General features: G+C 45.0%; 1 protein-coding gene across 8 annotated transcripts in view; it reads left to right on the top strand.

Moving 5' to 3' along the window:
* Positions 1–20291, top strand: part of FOXN2 (forkhead box N2) — a 37022-nt gene that overhangs the window by 10134 nt on the left and 6597 nt on the right. For 6 of the 8 annotated variants that reach the window (XR_005933843.1, XM_030035655.1, XM_041128420.1 and 3 more), the window contains 3 exons: positions 4597–5147; positions 12082–12206; positions 17079–17143. Coding sequence is in view for 7 of the 8 variants with exons in the window: in XM_030035655.1 (XP_029891515.1) it covers positions 4611–5147; positions 12082–12206; positions 17079–17143 (727 nt within the window). In the remaining variant the exon portion in view is untranslated. Of the gene's footprint in view, positions 1–4596; positions 5148–12081; positions 12207–14963; positions 15421–17078; positions 17144–20291 lie in introns of those variants that run through there. The other 2 variants (XM_041128421.1, XM_041128423.1) reach the window with 2 other exon arrangements.

Genomic DNA, 20291 nt, shown 5'->3' with positions numbered 1-20291 from the left:
CAAATACTGGAAGTGATCATCTTGAAAACGATAGCTTGGAAGCTGTGTTCTCACAGTCCCATCTGCTTATGGCCGAGCAGAACAGACAGGCAGAAAAAGAAATCGTGAATTACGGATGTCATTAAGGGTCTCCATGAATGAAGAGGGGCTCTGGAAAGCGCGCGTGTATTAAGCGGACCGCTTGTGTGCCTTCAGATGCACTCCGGTGGCACTGCTGTCCCTCCCTACCGGGCTGCTACAGGCAGAAAGCAGTGCTGTCTTAGCTGAATAGTTAGAGATGGTCCTATGGACCACGTGGTCCTTGGGTGCCGGAGAGGTGAGGAGGTCTTGGGGTCTGCATGGCTCTTTGGTGCTGGAGAGGTGAGGAGGAGGTCCTATGGACCATGTGGTCCTTGGGTGCTGGAGAGGTGAGGAGGTCTTGGGGTCTGCATGGCTCTTCGGTGCTGGAGAGGTGAGGAGGAGGTCCTATGGACCACGTGGTCCTTGGTTGCCGGAGAGGTGAGGAGGTCTTGGGGTCTGCATGGCTCTTCGGTGCTGGAGAGGTGAGGAGGAGGTCCTATGGACCACGTGGTCCTTGGTTGCCGGAGAGGTGAGGAGGTCTTGGGGTCTGCATGGCTCTTCGGTGCTGGAGAGGTGAGGAGGAGGTCCTTGGGTGCTCGAGTGCCGAGACAGACGTTACCACGTCTGTGAAGGAGCCCATCTGTGGGGTACGCCTTGGAGCTGCCGTGGTTGATCTGTGTCTAGGGGAAGGGCGAGCTTTTGATGGTTTTGCAGTCCTTTTGCAGTAGGAAGGCTGCCAATGTTGGTTTCTTCTTCAGACTGATGAAACAGCAGGGCAGAGTGAACTGGACAGAATTAGAGATTACAATATTCTGACACCAAGTGAAGTAAGGGTAGGTTAGCGTGGTATAAAGCGTGTTGCATCATTGGAGCTGAGGTGATGCTGGCTAGGAACAGTGGCTATCTCCAGCAAGGCAGCGCCAAAATTATCAGTTGATGGTCCTTGGTGTTACCAGCCTCGTTACTGCCATCGCAATGGAGTTAAGTATTACTTCTTTAAAATAACTTTTCCTGTTGCATACTCTGCTGTTTCTATATTTAAATTACCCTTGATGCAGCGTTCAGTTTAGACCTCTGGAGAATACCTTTTGAAAAGTGCAGCAGTTACAGAACTGTGATTTTTTTTTTTTCTTATTTATTAGATGATACAAGTCTAATAATGGCCTTTATAGCTTTCTACAAAAAATATTTTAAATTTCTGCTGGTGTGTTCATGTAGAAGATGTGCGAGGTGGTGAACTAGGCACTAAGAAGGTAATATGAGACATGGATTTTTGTAATGCATCTACTAAGAGAAACGTGGCACTAGTCTATATTTACTGTAAGTATATTGCTTGCAAATTATTTTTTTTTAAGTAGGGTATTAATTATTCTAATGATTCTCGTCTAACACATAATAGCATGCAAATACATAGCGCATTGACACCACAAAGCCTGCTGATTTTAAGTGCCAGTTTAATAAGTTAGTATGCTTTTTTTCCCTTCTGTATTTTTGAGAAGACTGTGAGCGTGCCCAGGTCATATTTGTGTTGTAAAATAGACGTTAGTGCCCCATTTCACCAAAGGAATAAATATAGTGACCTAAAACTTGCATGTGTATGTGTGCATGTGCATGTTCTTGATCTGCTGGGCTGACTGAAGGTTTGCAAAGGGATATTTCATGCAACATGAACCAAGTGCTAAAATTACTAATACATGGCTGAGAGGTGTAAGCTAGCACGTAGCTGCCTAAAGAGGCGCTGAACAAGGAGCTAAAGTTACTTGTTATAAGGAAAACGGTGCAACTCACATTGCAGCAGAATTGGGTTTTGTCTCACTGTATGAATTTTATCAGTAGCTCTTTGTTTGTTTTTTAATTTAGGGAAGGATTGAAAAAGTGACATAAGCATATGTATATATTGCTGTGTTTAAAGCCAGCAAGCACTGACTGCCAATATAAATCTGCTCTGATGGCTTGGGGGAGAAGTAAATTGTAGGGAGAGCAAAGCTATTTTTGACCAGCTATTTGAGGAGTTCGCTTTGCGCTTTGCTTTAATTTTTTTTTTTTTTTTTTTTTTTTTTTTTTTTTTTTTTAATGACTGAACTGGTAGTTAATCACGCCCGTCCCTGCACTTAAATAGAAAATTTGGGGACGGTTTCCAGCACTAGTACTGGTAAGCATAGGTGCAGGTGTTACTGTCAAAACAGCTTTGCAATAGCTGGTGCAAAAGCATATGAGCAGATGAAGAGAGGAGAAGAAATTGCTGGTGGGAAACCTGGTGCATTTTCTGGGGGAGGCACAAATTCTGCACCCTATGCCTGCCCGGCACCAGGCAGGGGCTGGCAGGGCTCTGGCTCCTGTTGGGGAGCATAAAATGGATGTATCCTGTTGCCTTTCTATGTCACCACGTCACGCCTCCATCACGCACGTGGCTCCCCTCCTCCAAAATAAGGAGGCTGAGCAAATACATCTCCAGGCGGGTTGGGCAGTGTAATTGCATGGACACAGATGGGACAGCCAGACCGTGTACGCAAGCTGGCCAACTCCTTGCCTCCGCTTTGTAGGAGAAGATGCAAGTGCACGAAGCCACGTGCTTACTAAAAAGCGTAAGAAAACATCCAGTAACTGCACAGAACGGTCTGGTGGGATATGATATGGAAACTCTCCTGGTCTTGCAACTGAGCTCTGGCAGTAGGAGCTAGAGCATGAAACCAGAATGATAGCGTGTACTGGGATAGGGAACTGGGGTGGGGTTTTTTGGGAGGGGGATTTCGGGGATTTTCTACAGTGAACATGAACCTCAGCTTTGCTGGTAAACTGTATCCATAATTGGAGTGTCTTATGTTTGTAGCAGGCTGGTAAAGCCCCTGTGTATATGTGTGTGTGTGTATATATATATATACACAACTCCCCCCCCCACACATCTGTAGAGTGGTTTTGTTGGTCTATGCTTCTGGTACAGCTATGTTGGCCTAAGCTGTAGGTGCAGTGAAGCTTTAACATGGTCACATCAGCAATAAAAAACAGCTGTTGCCATAACATAGGTTGCTAGATGATGCCTTTTAAAATTCTACTACCAAGAAGATGTTGGTTTTTTAGCGTAATGCCTCTATAGCATGGGTAGCCCATTAGACCGTGCATTATGGGTGGCAGTTTTTATAGATAATAGTTTTATGGTTGGGTTTTGGGTTTTGTTTTTTTTCATCTAGGGGAAAAATGCAAAGCAAGTGGTGTCGTGGTTTAACCCCAGCCAGCAACTAAGCACCACATAGCTGCTCACTCACTCTCCCCACCTCCAGGTGGGATGGGAAGGAGAATCAGGGAAAAAAAAGAAGTAAAGCTCATGGGTTGAGATAAGAACAGTTTAATAACTAAAATAAAATATAATAGTTACAATAATAAAAAATATAATAACAGTAATAATAATTGTAATGAAAAGGAATACAGCAAAAAGAGAGAAATGAGACCCAAGAAAAAAACAAGTGATGCACGATGCAACTGCTCATCACCCGCTGACCGATGCCCGAGCAGCAATCCACCCCTCCTGGCCAACTACCCCCAGCTTATATACTGAGCATGACGTTCTATGGTATGGAATATCGTCTTGGCCAGTTCGGGTCAGCTGTCCTGGCCATGCTCCCTCCCAGCTTCTTATACACCTGGCAGAGCATGGGAGACTGAAAAATCCTTAACTTAGGATAAGCGCTCCTTAGCAACAACTGAAACATCAGTGTGTTATCAACATTGTTCTCACACTAAATCCAAAACACACTGTACCAGCTACTAGGAAGAAAATCAACTCTATCCCAGCCGAAACCAGGACAAGTGGTCGGCCATTATTTCTGCGACAGGTCTGAGCTGCCACCCCAGCGGACGGTCCCCTCCTGTCCCACCGCCCTCTGCTCCGCAGGGGAGCCCGGGTTAGAGCAGCAAGCCCTTGCAGGAGGGGGAAAAAGAAGGTCTTTTGGACCTGGGCAGCTCTGTGGGACCCAGCTGATAAACTGGTAGGCTGGCCAGATCTTTCCCTGGTAGAAATGGGAGGCAATACTTGGGAATGATTGTGACTTGTAGGGTAAAGACTTCATTTGTGCCGAGACCACAAATTCACTTTACGCTGATTTAAGTTTTGCAATGTTTTTTTTTACTCTTTGGGCACCAAAGGCAAACGCTTCGAAATAGGGTCCATTTACAATATAATGAGTATAACTAAAGAGTTAATGTGAGAGCTGAATGGATTAGATCCTACCTGTTAAGGCCCTTTTCAGATTTCAGATGCTGACATCCAAATAGCTATTATTTCTGTGTCCAAATTGGCATTTCAAGATAGATACAGCAGTTTCCAAGTGCTTACCATAAGTTCCGGTTATAACCGAGGGGAATTAACAAATGCTCTTGAGATTACTGGGGGGGCTCATGTTGGACCGTGGCTCTCATCAGTGGCTACCGTATTCTTGCACAGCATGGGGATTGTACAGCCTTGCATTTGGGTTTGGTGGGCTGCCACTGAATGTGATTTTGAAGGTTTGCATCGGTTTCTGACCATCTCCTTTGTTGCAGACCAATAAAGCTAAATGGGTCCAGTCACTGGAATGACTCCGGATAAGAAAGCTGAAACGCCAGGAGCAGAAAAAGCTGCAGGACTACGGCAGTGTCACGGGATGGGAAGCTTGCCCGACGCAGGCGATGCCGGCAGGCCGAAGGCCACCGTGGTGGACAGAGATTCGGCAGACGACGAGCTCACAAATTTGAACTGGCTGCACGAAAGTACTAACCTTCTAACAAACTTCAGCCTCGGAAGTGAGGGTCTTCCGATCGTTAGCCCCTTATATGACATTGAGGGCGACAGTGTGCCATCCTTCTCGCCATCCTGCTACCAGAACCCCGAAAAAAAATCCTCCACTTCCAAACCCCCTTACTCTTTCAGCCTTCTCATTTACATGGCGATCGAGCATTCCCCCAACAAGAGCTTGCCAGTCAAAGAAATCTACAGCTGGATCCTGGAGCGCTTCCCCTACTTCGCCACAGCACCCACCGGCTGGAAGAACTCGGTCCGACACAACCTCTCCTTGAACAAGTGTTTCCGAAAGGTGGAGAGAAGCCATGGCAAGGTGAGACCTGGCGGGAGGGAGGTGGATCAAGTTTGAAATTCAGGGGGAAATGGAGAAGGCTCTGTTGTTCTCAAGGACTTTTTGGTTTTGGGGGTTTTTGGTTTTTTTTTTTCCCCTCCGTGTCCTCTACACTTTATTTGCAGCTGGAGATGGTTTGGAAATGCCACTTGTGACAAATCACAGGATGACAAAAGTCACTTGGTTTTGTTATTTAGTGCTGACCTGGGTAGAGCTAGCTGTGGTGCATCCTTTGTAAAGCTGGCTAACGCGCTATTGCAAAGGACCCTGTTTCCACTTACTTATAGTTTTGTTAGCCTGCAATACCCAGCCTGAAATTTCGGACATCTGTCTTAAGATATCTTTTTGCTGAAGCTTCTTAATCTGGTGCACTCTCTATTCTCCAATGCTGAAATTTCAGGGTGTGTTCCTCCTTCCCTGCTTTCCCAGCACGGCCATGGCTACGATTGCACCGGGAAGCAGCAGAGATCGTGGGATGCCAAGCAGCTTCCCGGCTTGGCTAGCACAGGTGTTTCCCATTTGGGTGCAGATGTGGTCTTCTGCAAGGCACCCTTGCTTGCAGGCATGCTGTATGTACGTGGCTGAGTGTTTCTCCGTCTAAAAGTGACTCTTGCTTGTGATCTTCTTTTACACTTAGCAGAGCTCTAGCTTTCCAGTAACAATCTTAATTCCTGCATTTAATGTACTGTATTGCTTTAACCTCTGTCATAACCTAACAGTGTGTGTCTCTGCGTGGTGCAGGCACAAGCTTCACTTCTCAAAGTCAAGGATACGCTTTTCTGTACAAATTCTTTCTTCTTCTGAATTGCATGATTTCACTAGTGACTTCCTTCCTCCCTCTCTCATTTCCCATCCCATTCCTCAAAGAGCTGTCTCTGACTTAAAAAAAACAACAAACCACATACCAAAAGTCAACAAACAAATCCCGGACCCGTATGCGTGGAGGTCAGCCTAAGTGGTAACAGGCTTGTTATCAGACGTGCATGCAATGCCTGGCGTGCTTGACAGCCTCTCGCTGTAGATAGAGGTCCTGGAGCCGAGCGGGCATCGGGAAGGACTGCCTTGAACTGGTAGGACTGAATGTCACAGCTTCTCAACACGCCTGCTTTTACATTAAATTGTTAGGGTGTTGTTTTCCCAAGCAGCAGCTTTGCTCTGGGAAAAAAAATGACTTTTTGCTGCTGTGTGGCAATCCAGTAACTCCCCCATAGCCGAGTCCTGCTGAGTGTTAGGATGGGCTTTTGCTGTGGCTCCAGGTGCTGTAATGGAGGAACTGAGATGCTGCAAGCTGTGCCTGCGTGAAGGACGTGGGTCTGAGCAGCGACCGCACGCTGCCGCAGGTGGCAAAGATGCCCTTAAAGGACTGGGTGGCTCTGTCCAGGAAGGGAGACACGAGTTTTGGAAGAATTAGGGCAGGGAAGGGAAATCTCCTAAATCAGTGTATGAGTTCCTGCTGTCTGTGCATCTGCCCTTTAAAGCTCAGCTGTTTCCAGCCTGGAAACCCTCACGGTTTAGGAGTTACTAGTCAAACCTCATGTCTTGGCATTTGGGCGACAGGAGCTTGAGACTGTCTGGTCCTCTGCTTACCCTGGCAATTCAACCAATATTGCTGGGCTCAGCGGATGGCTCGCTGCTAGATGTGACATCTCTAGCAGGAAAAACATAATGCATAATAGCTACCACCAGTACCAATAAGGTGATGCTGATGTGCTCTGTCAGCATTTTTGCAGGGCTCCAGAGACTGCACAGCTCTCTAATTCTTAAGAACAGAAACTGCATTTACCAAAAAAACCCGCCCCCCAAAAAGCCCCTCCTGAAACTTTGTCGAAGCTTCCCCATTTCCAACAAACATAGTTAAATCTTTGCCCTCTGCCCTGCTTAGAAAAGGACCCGATGAGGGTACTGCTCCAAATTCTTCCTGCAAAATAATTCCGTGGTGCGCAGCGTCACGCGCAGACTCCACGGGAGTTGATCTGGCAGATGACGGGAACGCTGCAGACCCCTTCGGGTGAGCTCCTCAGGTGTCACTTCTTGGAGCAAGCAGCGGTAGCTTACAAGCTCATTTTGCTGATCGTGTTGCCTGTAACCATGTGCTAGCCATGCCTCTCAGCGCTTCTCTGGGAAGGCAAGATAATTTTGTATTTTCTTCCATATTTTCATTGTTAATGGCATCTTAATTGTGTCTTGAAGGGAGCACGTAGCCAGGTCTCATCTATCCCAAGTGCCTGTGGAAGCAGAGAGGCCCATGGCACATTGTGTCAGAGGAGCATGGTTTATTTTGTAACGTCAGGGTAAGAAGGGTTTTAAAGCCTTTCAAATGAATCTGGGCTCTTGTATTGGAAGAGCATAAATGTCTGACAGGAGGGGAGGGTCTGTGCCCCCGCATCCTGGGGCAGGCTGCTTTCTGACACCTCCCGGGCTATTGCCGTCGGCTGTCAGCTACAAAATCATCGCCTGGAGCTCTGGCGGCAAAAGTAGGAAGAGTGTCCTCACGTTTGCCATAATGCTGGTATTTTGGTTTGGACTGGGAGCGCACTTCAAAGTGAACCTTCTGATTTTTCCCCACTTACCGCACATGAGCTGGCACTGCAGGGCAGTTTTGGGACACGTGAACTGCATTTGTTTTAGCTGGTGCTAACCTGGAAGAGGTGCTGCAGGAGTGTGCTTGCTGTGCCCTGATTGCTCCTGGACATTGTCCACAAGACCCTGCTAGAGCAGATCCGAGTAAAACATCCAAGGCACGTGCGGGTGACCCCTCAGCACCAACTTTCTCACTCCACAATGCTGCTTCTACTGAGCTGCACCACATCTCGTTGCAGATGTAGCTGTGGATGGTCATTCTGTTTGCACGTATATTTGTATCAGCCAGCTAAATACCTCTACCCTGCCTGTCACAGCAGGCTGTGGCCGTTCGGGGGTCTAGGACAGCATTCAGCAGAGTTTGGGGGAAGGCCGTCCTTGCTTGGATCGCTGAAAAATATTGTATGTTATGGTTTTCTTTTAATGAGTTGAAGGGCACTGAAGGGAAAGTAACTGCCTTGAGATGCCTTATGAGCCAGCACTGCAGTCAAGAGGAGGAACTTCTCCTGCCATGGAAACAGGATGTATGTACGTCACATCTCTGCTAAAATATACTTTACCCTTTCTGTATGCACATATTGTGATGCTGCTGTTATCTAAGTGGTTTGTCGAGGTTTACCCCAGGTGACAGAGTTATGAGCTGAAATACCCTTTCTTATTACAGTTGCAGTTGAGCTCATGTCTGCGGTCATCCAGACAGACGAGATTTCTCTGATTCTATGATTCTGTTTCCAGTGGTTCTCTGGTAATGGTGGTTGGGAACTGGAGCGGATGAACAGCAAGGGGATGATGCTGGAGCCCGTCCCTGGGACACCTTGCTGTGGCCCTGCTGCCCCTGAAGATGTGGAGGTGTGATTGTGGGCCAGCGATCCTCAGAAGATATAGCTAATGCTCTTTGCATCTTAAGCACTGTCATGCAGCCTTGGGGTTGGGGGGGGGAAAGAGGTCTGTAGTGGGAAATTGCTTTTTTTTGAGGGAGCAGTGTCTGATATACAGCACAGGAGGACCCGAAATGAAAAGCGGTTTGGAGTTGGAAGCCCTGAAGGGTCTCCCTGCTCTTTGCTAGACTTTTTTTTACAGTCGTGGGTTTGGGGATTTTTTTATTAATCGATACCACTGGGGAGAAAAGATGCGAGGAGGCAGGAGTGGCATCCGCGTCAAGCATCAATTTGGCATGCCACTGCTTCCTCTGGAGGTTGGGGGGGGACAGGGCTTGAATATCTTCAACAGATCTCCCTTTCTTCTTGGTAGATATGTGTTTTAGGGTTTTTTTCTTCTTCTTTTAGGGTTTGTCTGTCTTTTTTTTGACAAGAGATGGTGGTAAACAATTTGTGTGGCTGTTCAAATATTCAGGCAAAGAGCAGGTCCCATCTATAAGGCTGTAAAGATAGGAGAGAGATGTCTATTATCTGATAAACCTCTTGGTGAATATACAATATACCTCCATGCACACCCACAGTGTTTTCCAGCGGTTCCCCTAGCTGAAGTGGAAGCAGCTGGTGGGAACTGCCCATACCTGACGGAGCCGGGGCTGCTGCCCAGGGCTGAAGCTCACGGAGGGCTTTCTGCTGTGTAGGGACGGGTGTCTGCCTCTGCAGTGAGCCCAAGCCACCGGTGCCGGCTGAGTTGCTCTACTTCGGTCGCTCCTTGGGCTCTCCTTGCTGGACTGGCCATACTCACTGGTCGTACTTCACTGCTAGCTGGGGATGGACCGCGTGGGGTGGTGGTAAAGTTAAAGGACAAAGCTGCACCATGGGGGGCATCTTGTTTCCAACCCATGTTGCTATAATCAAGCCCCAGAATGCTGGGGGCTGGAAACTTACTGTCTTTATGAAATAGCCCCAATGCTTCAAAATGCAGGAATTATCTTCCGTCCTTTATTTGCCTAGATAAAATCCTACAAGTCAAATTAGAAATGTTAGAAAGGTGCAGAAAAGATGATAGACCAAAAAACAATCTCAGAACAATATAACTGCCCCCCTCATTTTGAGATGGAGAGTCAAAACGGTCTGGTGGCTGCTCTGTGCTGACTCTGGAGGGATGTTTCCCTAGATGTTAAATAAAAGTTACACCTACATTTCAGCTAGCACATCAACAGTTGCCCCACTGTTGATGAGAAATAGTAACCTCCAAAGGCAGTTTAGCATTTTAGATCATCTTAGGCTTAGTCTTTGCTAGGAGATATGGCACAGTCTTTTTGTTGTTGCCTGTGGTTAGACCGCTGGTTTGTTTTAAAGCTGGATGTATCTGTGTTCTATAGGATTTCCAGCTCCAGTTGTGCATGGCTTTTCCCCTAAAGCATGACACTAACTTCAGACCTGTGTTGGATTTCCACTGCGTGTCTTTGCCAAGCAGCAGATGCGAGCGGAATGGTGCACAGGAGCAGCCTCATGGGCATCATCTCTTTTGTTTGATGTCTGCTTTTAGTAGAAATAATGGTGGGTGGAAGCGTGGTTTCACGTTACATCTAACCCAATCTAACTACCCAGAGAAGTCGTCACCCTGTTTATTGCCTCTTGGGTTGGACTGAGTGTCCGTACGGCTTCAGGATGTGCCCCAGTTGGGCTTGCTGTTGCAATCCTTGTGTTAGGTTGTCAGGGCAGCAAGCTGGTGGGAATACATGGCTGGGAAGATGAAAGGGGGAAACTAGCCCCATTCTGGCTGCAGGCCCCAGCTGAACTGAATTAGGTGTCAAGTGGAAGTCCTGGCCTAAAGTAGCAGTTAAAACAGTGTAAAGCGGTGGTTTGCTGGTCAAGGGAGTTCTTGCTGCTTCCTGAGGGCACAGCCTCAAAGCTACCAAAGGAAGAAAAAAATGTAAAAAAAAAGCCAGAGTTAGTCAGGGTTGGGATGCTGGGGAAAGGGTCTGGGTCCGGGAGAGGTGCAGGAAAGGTTAGCAGGGTGTCAGTCTGTCACTGAGGTGAGGGATGAAGCCAGTTGGGAGGATAACCCCTGGTAGTACCTAGTTGGCTAAATCATCCTGCCAGCCACCATGGCTGGTTAATTAAAGGTAAGCTTCTTGATAGGTATCTTACAGAATGTCCTCAGTTTTAGCATGAAAAGATGAGTATAAGAAAGATTCAGGTTAAAAAAACCAAACAAACAAACTCTGAGAGATGCTGCAGCTCGGAGATCTTTATGAAAGGCAGTGGCTTCAACTAAAATGATGGAGCCGCATCTCTCTTTCTCAGCTGGAGCTCTCCCTGATTTTGAATTTTCACTATTGATAGCAAAATATTTCCTCTTTTCAGGAAATGCCCCATGACTTAAATAGGACCACAGACTTACATGCTTTGTGGGTCCTTTTCAGTCTTAAGTAAGTCATGGAGTATCCATCCCTAAAATGGTATTAACCCCCTCGATACTGGCAGAAGGTGGCCAGCTGGCCTCTGTGGGCTCACAGGAGGTGCCCCATGAAGCCTGGGTTTCTGCTCTGAGACTTCTCCCCCAAAATCCTCTAGAAAGATCTTTCTGTTCAGGTGTAGAGCTGCCCCATCCTTCTGCCATATGCATGACCGCTCCTGTAACATCTGTTTTACCCCCCAAAACCTGGCGCTGCTACCTGTAGAGCTGTCAGCTGACCTATCAGGTCAGTGATTAGAGAATTGTTTTAACTTTTCCTATTTAATTTTCCTCTTTATGTTGCAAGAATTAGCAGGCTCAAAACCCAGTTGTTTTCTTTATTTAGTAAATGTGTGAAGAAACGCTTGAGAGGAGCAGGATGTGCTTCATCTTGCTTAACTTTCAGCATATCAAATTTAATATCAAGAATGACTAGCACAGTGGTGCTTACATTGTTAGGTGCATAAAAAATACATTAATTAGGTTTTCAGGTTTTTGTAGCTGTGCATCCGGCAAGATGCTTTTACAGGATGGTGTAAAGTCAAATGAGTATGTGGCCATATCTAAGCAAAGGGAAAGGTGCTTTGGTTTCTTAGAAACCCGTTAATCAAAAGACTGCTAATCAATTCACTGATGCCTGGGCAGTTCCTTAAACTCACAGCTATATTTACCAAGTGTTAAAATAAGGTTTACAGCTTTCAGTGGACAAACGTGAATGGAAATGGGGCTTTAGAGAAGGGGCTTCATAGGTGCTATCCCAAGCTGCCAGATGGGTGCTTCCATACCGTATAACGAGGGTCTCAGGACCATACGCTCAGTTTGGGAGCATCTGCTTTCCATGCAGGCGATGGAGCTGCCTGAGGACGATGTACATCGACTGTAAAGTGATGGATGCCTACGTCATTGTGCTGTGCTGCTTCTTGGGAATATTAAATTAGAAATGACTGTAACAGCCTGGCCCTTGGATTTTCTAATTTGCAGTACTTCTTTCTTGCAGGTGAACGGAAAAGGCTCGTTATGGTGTGTTGACCCAGAATATAAACCTAATCTTGTCCAAGCACTGAAAAAGCAGCCTTTTCCCTCAGCACTTGCATTTTATACTCCGCCAGCGTCACCACCAAGGTAGGTGAATTTTCTCATCCACGTAGGGCGTGCGGTTACGTTACTCCAGCTAGCAGAGGAAATGCCCACGCAGACGTTGATGTGTTGTTACCGGCTGCCACCTAAGAGAAGAATTTGAGTGGGTCCGACGAGGCGGGGAGGTGTAATGAGCTCAGGCTTCCCAGATAGCAGATCTGGGGTTCGTGTCCAAGTCGTCTTCATAACTGTGGGAGAGTTTAACAGAAGAAGGTTGGGGCTGTGCTGGGTGCTTGTGGGTGAGCCCAATTTCTCTGGGGGGCAGGCAGTCCCGGGAACTGGAGCAAAATCCTCCTTCAAGCACAGTTCACCAGGACTGATCTAGGGTGCCTGGTGCTACTAGCTTGTAAGGAGATGTGTGTCTTCTCCTCTAAGTCACTCGTCTGGATATAAAATGTATATATTCTATGCTGTTGTCAAAAACAATCAACTTTTCTACAATCTGAAGTGCTTAAGAGGGGCTTGTCTAAGAGACGGGCGGTTTTCTCTGAGGCTGTTAAAAGCATTATGCAGCAGGGATTGGAAGAACAGCCTTTACCATAAACATACTCTGAGGTGGAGCATGCAAGACTGCTGAAATCAGGGCTTCCTCATCTGACACAGTTTAAGATTAGGCAATAGATTTTGGAGAATTTGAAGTCAACATCATGTGGTCTCAGTAGAGGAAGAGGAACGGCAGCTGGGTCAGCCTATAGAGGTGGGACGGAGAGGAGGAGGACAGAAAGCAGAGGAACACGTTGTTGGTGAGCTCAGTTCTTAGGTAGGCACGTGGCCGGTTTATCTAGTTCAGCAAAGAATTTGGGTGAGATAAGAGATAACTAAGGTCTCTCTACACTGCCCTATGCCTTAACCTTACTGCGATGAGTTTCCTTAACAAACAGGAGGAACCGGGATTACTGGAGCAGGATGTAAAACTGATAACATTGAGCAGACCTTTCTAAGGGTCCAACGGGACATTGACCCTGGGAGCTGGCACCCCTGTGCAAGCCTTAGCTGTCTGGCAGCGGCTGAAGATTTTGTGGCATGGGCCACTTTTCCAGTTGGGCTGGTAACCTACAGGATGTAACAGTGGTCTCTGACCTTCCAGCCGTCTTGGGCTGTAAAGGGTCATCTTGGGTTTGAACAAGCCAGGTAAAAGTGTCCTGTTTTCCAGCTTTCTGCTGGAACGGAAGCATTACTAAAGTAACCTTGGAAGTGTTTAAATATTAAGAAATAGTCAAATTGGAAAGTATGAGATGGCTGATGGTATCATCAGGCTTTGTTTTATGGGAACAAAGATTACTGAAACTACTGTAACCAGACTCTAGATGATGCTTTTACAGGCTTTAATGTTTCTACATAAGGGCATGGACTTCTGTTTTTCAGTACAACTTGAGTGAAGGTTTGGTCCTTGAAAGCTTTGTTAACACCGTGTCTACGTTAACGCGGTCTAACTTTAAAATTAGAATAATATAGATGGGAAGGCACCTCTGGATGTTCTCTATCCAGCGAGAGGAACAGAGGATCAAGACAGACTTAGCCTAGGGCAGGTCGTTCAGAGCCTTGACCAGTTAAGCTTTTAGCATCTCCAAGGTCTTCAAGATTAGTCCGATGATACAAGCATTGAAGTATGATTTACCTAGCTTGTATAAATACAACGTACTGATATTGGGTGTAGGGAAGGAGAGATTTTATCTGAATGCTGAAGTACTTGCAAGATCAGGATTTTAATTTGAAGTTGTTGTTTTCGGTAACCCTTTTTCCTTCACTGAAGGACTAGCCACACTTGCCAACAATCACAATTAGAAGGAAATTCTGGTCCTAAAGAAGCCACATGGCAAAATTCCCACTGACTTCAATATGTGAAGGGTTTTACAGTGCTTGTATTTATAAGGACAACAAAACAAAAGCAACATTTTAAGATACTAAACTTCTCCCTAATGAAAGCTGGTTTATTTTCCTTTAATAATAAAAAACATTTGTATGACTTTCAGTCATGCACAGAAAAACAGATCTGTCTTTTTTTCCCTTCCACATTTAAAAATTCTTGGATTAGATTTAAATTCTGGCCTAATTTTGGGGAATGGCCCTGAAGGGGCTGCCTTGTGTGTGGAAAGAAAGAGAAAGCCGAGAGGTACAGCTGGAGAGAGACTGGCAGGACTGTCCAAATTTAACTACAGGGTGATGCTAGAATTCGGCTGCAAGAATCTCTGAATTTTTCTGTGGGAGGGCTAGTGTTCATAATGATTTTACAGTGTGTTCGCAGGGAATATAGCTATCATTCAGCAGGTTTTTAAAATAAAATTTAAGGTGTTAGTTGGAGCAGAAGCTTTCCAAAACTGTAATCTGTGTCTAGGTACACTGAATTTTCTATTATCATAGATGATTAGCGTCACTGGTGCATTTTATTTCTGCACAGCTTGTTCAACAAGTCAGTGCAAGGCCCCTAGCTGCATTCTGTTTCTAGTACTACATGTATTATAGCCCTGGGCTCTGGGGATGGCCAGGGTCCTCATATTGCAAATACCTTATGCATATGCATAGCTTGTCTTAATCAATACTAAGCATTAATTTGCTCTAGGAAAGCTCTATGTGGACATGATTCTTGAAGGATCTGAGCTCAGACAAAAGGATGAAGGTGTTTGGCATCTCTTTGTACAATTTATCTGCAGACTGCAGAGCCAACCATGTTGGGGTGGGTCCACTGCTTTCCTTATGACTTTTTTTTTTTTTATAATTATTTTTAAATTCCCCCCCCCCCAGTTTTGGATCTGTTCCCTTTGCACTGCATCACCCTTACAAGAAAACATACTAGGCAGTGAACTTGAGTTTTGCACATGTTCATGTTCAGCTGCGCTGGATCTTTTTCCCTTCGGTTACCGTATTGGGAGATGCTTAAATATTACTCTTCTTTTCGGTAGCTTTGGTTACCCGTGCCAGGCAGGCTGCAGTGCTGCAAGAGTTCCTTACATAGTTTGGATGATGCATTTCAAGCCACCTTGCTTCAATTTTTTTCCTCCTGCACTGTACCAACCTTTGGAGCTGTTACCAATGGCCAGCCGAGTTTGGAAGAGATGATGGCAAGTTGGAGCAGTGAGAGTATTAAACGGGCATCCCTCATTAACAGCTGTGCAAAGTAGCTGATCTCAGGTTTGTTGAGATGTGTGCAGCCACAGCACCGGCCAGTAACCAGTGAAAAATATTTTCTTCAAAATTCAACTTAAAAGAATGAAGACTTTAGTTTTAAAAAGGAATTTTAAAAACTGAAGTCATTGTTTGGGTTTTAATTAATGATCTAGACAAGTAATTAAAAAAATGTTAAGTACTTAGCAGCTTTGTGATTTTGGGGGGATTTGTGGCTGTACTTTATTTTGGAAAATAGAGCTGCCTAAATATGCTAAATATAAAAGGTAAACACACCTTAATGATAGAAATCACCCTATTAATCCCATGAGGTTGCTGTTACAGGTTGCGCTTGAAAAGTCTGCTCATCACTCTTCGAATTCTTCCAGTGATACTATAAAAGATGCATGTTGCTATGTTTCATGCTATTTTAACAGTGGTGTACTATTTCTGTTGTATTTATTTCTAACTGTTTGCTGGTATATTTATAATGAACTGAATATTTAGGACTGGGAGTGTAGCAGAAAACCATGTGAAAACTTTAACTTGCCCTTTATTCTATAATGTATTAAGTGGTACTATGCCAGGTGCAAAGCTGGTCTGATAACGCAAAAAAGCAGACAGCATCACCAAAACATCCCAGCTTCAGATAACTTTAAAATCAGCAGATATCTTGGTTTGGGCTTTTTTGTTCTTCCGCAGCTTTTTGCACAACACTACCTTTTGTTATTGTTAAACTCCAACCACTGTTTCGAAGGGCAGACGGACACAACTGGTCCTTACCTATTCTGTTGCTCCTGGGCTCTTAAGCATCCCTGTATAAGCTAATGTTTTGTTCACATGTAGGTTTTACTTACTAAAAATACATATCTTTATTTAAAATCCAGTCTTTAGGCAGTGTCCTGGTATTGGCTGGGATAGAGTTAATTTTCTTTCTAGTAGCTGGTATAGTGGATTGTTTTGGATTTAGTATGAGAAGAATGTTGATAACACACTGATGGTTTCAGTTGTTGCTAAGTAGTGTTTATAGGAAATCAAGGATTTTTTGGCCTCTCATGCCCAGCCAGCAAGAAGGCTGGAGGGGCACAAGAAGTTGGGAGGGGACACAGCCAGGACAGCTGACCCAAACTGGCAAAGGGGTATTCCATACCATGTGACGTCACGCCCAGTATATAAACTGGGGGGAGTTGGCCTGGGAGGGATCGCTGCTTGGGAATTAGCTGGGCATCGGTCGGCAGGTGGTGAGCAATTGCATTGTGCATCACTTGTTTTGTATATGCCAATTCTTCTATTATTATAATTATTATTTTCGTCCTTTCTGTTCTATTAAACTGTCTTTATCTCAACCCACGAGTTTTACTATTTTTTCCCCGATTCTCTCCCCCATCCCACTGGGTGGGGGGGAAGTGAGCAAGCGGCTGCGTGGTGCTTAGTTGCTGGCTGGGGTTAAACCACAACAGGCAGCTACATAAAATCTGTAGAAGTTAGTCTCACTTGACAGCAAGACTTTTGCTTGGTGTGTGTGTTTGGAGGTGTTTTCCAAGTGCTGATGATGGGTTATGGTGCTACATAAACCATCAACCAATGTGTCAAGCCATTTACTGAGGTCAATAGAAATTGCTTGCCCACCAAACTGTGGTGATTGGGTTGGGTTTGTTTTTACCTTTCTATGATCATTGTATTGTGTCTGCTATACTTTGTACAAATCATTTGGCTAATTAGGGCTTCTCTTTGACCTGTTGCATTTCTTTTCAGTAGGTCAGCGTCCCCTCACTACCTAACTTCAGTCCTTCAGCAGAATCATGGCCGATCTCTCAAAGGTAAACATTTAATTTTCTTTCGCTCTGCTCCCCTGGTTTTAGTTGCAAGCATGTCCTGAAGCCCAGCTGATGTTGTGTATGGACCTGGTCTGAAGGGTCTGCTAGATTATGAAAAAACCTGATGTGGTAGAACGCATGTGTTTTATATTAGCCGCTTGTGTATTGAATTTAAATCCAGAAGATGAATTTCAAGATGTAATAGGGGCCATCTTGTTCTGCCAGCAAGGTATTTAGCAGACACATCACTCCCAAGTATGACCTACTTTAAGAAAGAATAGTTAAGTAGGAAACAAATCTGAAAGCTACGTATCTCTACACTAGTTTTGTTGCTTACCAGGAGCTGAGAACAAAAGGCAGCAAATTTTAATGTATAAAGCTTGTGGGATGTAGCCACAGAAGTCCCTTAAAGTTGGTTCTTTGATACAGGTGGGTGGGAGAGCATGACAGGATTTGCAGGGCAATGTAGAACAACGAGTATCCTTCAGATGAGTATTTCACAGCTGTGTGGTACTTTTCACTCGCCAAAAAGTTGGGTGCAAGCTGGTGTTACTGCCAGTGTAGTTATGCAGGAAGACCTAAGTTCTGGATATTAACCCAGTTTAACAGAATAGCCTCCTGATGTCTGTTTAGTTTAAGGTTCTCACCTTAAAAATTGCAAAATGTTGATTTTAACTCTTGGGAGAGGGGAATAGGTTGGGTGTAATACATGGACTCTGAATACAGGCCTTGATACTGTAGGCTGCAGTGCTGCTCCTCAATCAAGTTTATATCCCTCTGTGTTTCCTACACTAGCAATGAAGTAGGTGCAGGAGAAAACAAATCACGTACCACAGCCAAAAGCTTTTATGTTGTATAAATGTTATTTTAACAACAGTCACCAAAACTTGGTGGAGAAAGATTAGATCGGACCGACTCATGCTCAGGATATTACTGTGGATGAGTGATCTCTTCTAGCCATGGCAGGAACTCAGCAGCACGACACATTTCCCCGTCTAACAAGTTAAACACAGTTGTCTGTAGATGATGTTTCAGAAGGTGTCCATCCCTCCTGGTTGTCCCCGCGGTGGCTGGCAGTGCTGTTAGGGCAGTTGTTTGGCACTTGTGGACCTGCCCGAGGGGTGGGCTGGGCACCGGCAGCAGCGTGCAAGCTGAGCAGGGGATGTCGGCGTTAGCTACGCCTGCTCTTCTGTAGCACGGACAAAACCAAAATGGTATTGCTGCTGAGAAAAAAAAATGCAGGTTTTGGGTTTTCTTTTTTTTTTTTTTTTTTTTTTTTCCTGTTATTTCAGGGAATCCCTGCTGAAGTGCAGCACTGCTTGTCTTGCTGGTGTCCCCTTTCTCAGCCCCCTGGGATCTACCTACTCTTACAGGTTTTAACAAGCGTTAGAGTAACAAGGACTTTAGCATAGTTCTGTCCTAGGGATTTCTACTTTTGCTTTCCACAAGGGAAAATAGCCAGCCAGATTCAGATTTAAAAAACAAACAAACAAACAAAAAAAACCCCAACACCTGAATTTAAGATGGAAATCTGTTTTTCATCGACAGTCAAATGCAAATAGAAGTAGCAACAGCTGTTGAATAGAAGATGGTTACTTCCTTTTCCTATACGTACTTTTTTAGAAGTTTTCTTCATTTTAAAACATTTTAGTGGGCCTTGGTACCAGGAGGGAGCTAGACAGCATGCTGGGTATCGCAGCATTTCTTTTGAAGAAGCCTGTTGAGCACAGGTCTTGCACCTCACTACTAAAACTTAATACATTGAAGGCTTCTCCTTGTCAAAAATAATAATTTTTTTTTTTTTAAGTGCTGAAAAGTGAATTGTGCTCAATTTTTAAAAGGCTGATTCCAAGAAAAAGTGAGCATGTGTTAATTTGTTGTAAAGGCGTGTTGTTAAAGCTCTTTCAAAAGGGTAATGAAAGGCCACCGACAAAGTAGGACTTGAGCAGCATAGCAGACATCCAGCGCTCTGGTTTTGCTAGCACGGTAGGCTTTGAGGTGAGAAGGTTGCTTTTAGTTTTTGGCCACAAACCAGAAACATTGGTTAGGCAGCAAAGCCAAGGTTTTTTAGAGACCAAGCAGCTGCCTGGTCCACAGATGATAATTACCATGCATCCAGACAGAGGTTTTATGGTGGTACCTGGGTGGCAAGGAAGCATCCTTGGCTGGCTGGCTGCTGCAGGGCTGCTAGATCGGGGATTCTCAGGGCTTGTTAGAGAATACAAGAAATCCCTCTCCTCTTAATGATTTTGCTGGTGTGTCCTGTGACAGGTTTGGAGATTGCCAGTCTGATGGTAACTATTCCAATTTGCTACACTGGAGGTGCCAAAATGATGACGTATATCCCCTTTCATTTAATTTCTGCATCTTGGTGAACCTGTTCAGCATCTCCCTGGCATTAGAGACAACCCATTAATGTTCCCGGGGTTGCATAGGGCAGCTGGTGTGCATATGAAAGAATTCCTTGTAATAAGGTGCTTCCTCAGCCATTCTGCTGGGGAAGCATAAATTTGGGAAATACTCCTCTGTCGAGGAGAGCAATCACAAATGAAGCCAAAGCACATTAGCGGTGACACAGAGTTCTGCGAAGAAGTCGCTGCAGAGGCGTCTCTCCTCTTTCTTTGGGGGTACTAAGATGCAGAAATGCTCTTTGCAGGTAGTAATTCTCTGTTGCATTAATGCCTCTGCTTGTCATTTCAAAAAGGCAGTGCTTATATACCAACATCAGATGTTAAAATAAAATGTCAGTGATAGCAAGCAAGGAATGGGAATATTTCACTTTCTGATTATGGTAATGGAGGAAAGTAACTCTTCATGCCTTTTTTTATTTCTTTTTGTCAGTTGGATACATATGACTTGTAAATTCAGGGGCTCTATTGCTGCCAAAGAAAGACAAAACAGAATAATAAAAAATAATCTCATGAGTGCAATGGGATAGACCTTAAAGTATGCTGGTTTTAAAATGAGACAGTGAAAACAAGGGGGGAATGTGTATGTTTTATAACCTGTGTTGGAAACAGCAGCTCAGTCCCCTTCCCATGTTGGTCCAGCATTCCCAAGGTGTCATGTTATTCAAATTTCTCCTTGACCAGGGATGAAGTTAGGGACAATTATTTAAGATAAGGAAGCCAAACTGACAATTCTGCAGTCA

This window comes from Aquila chrysaetos, chromosome 13 (genome assembly GCF_900496995.4).
Source record: "Aquila chrysaetos chrysaetos chromosome 13, bAquChr1.4, whole genome shotgun sequence".
Classification (NCBI taxonomy): domain Eukaryota; kingdom Metazoa; phylum Chordata; class Aves; order Accipitriformes; family Accipitridae; genus Aquila; species Aquila chrysaetos.
This window is presented reverse-complemented; position numbering and strand designations above follow the sequence as displayed.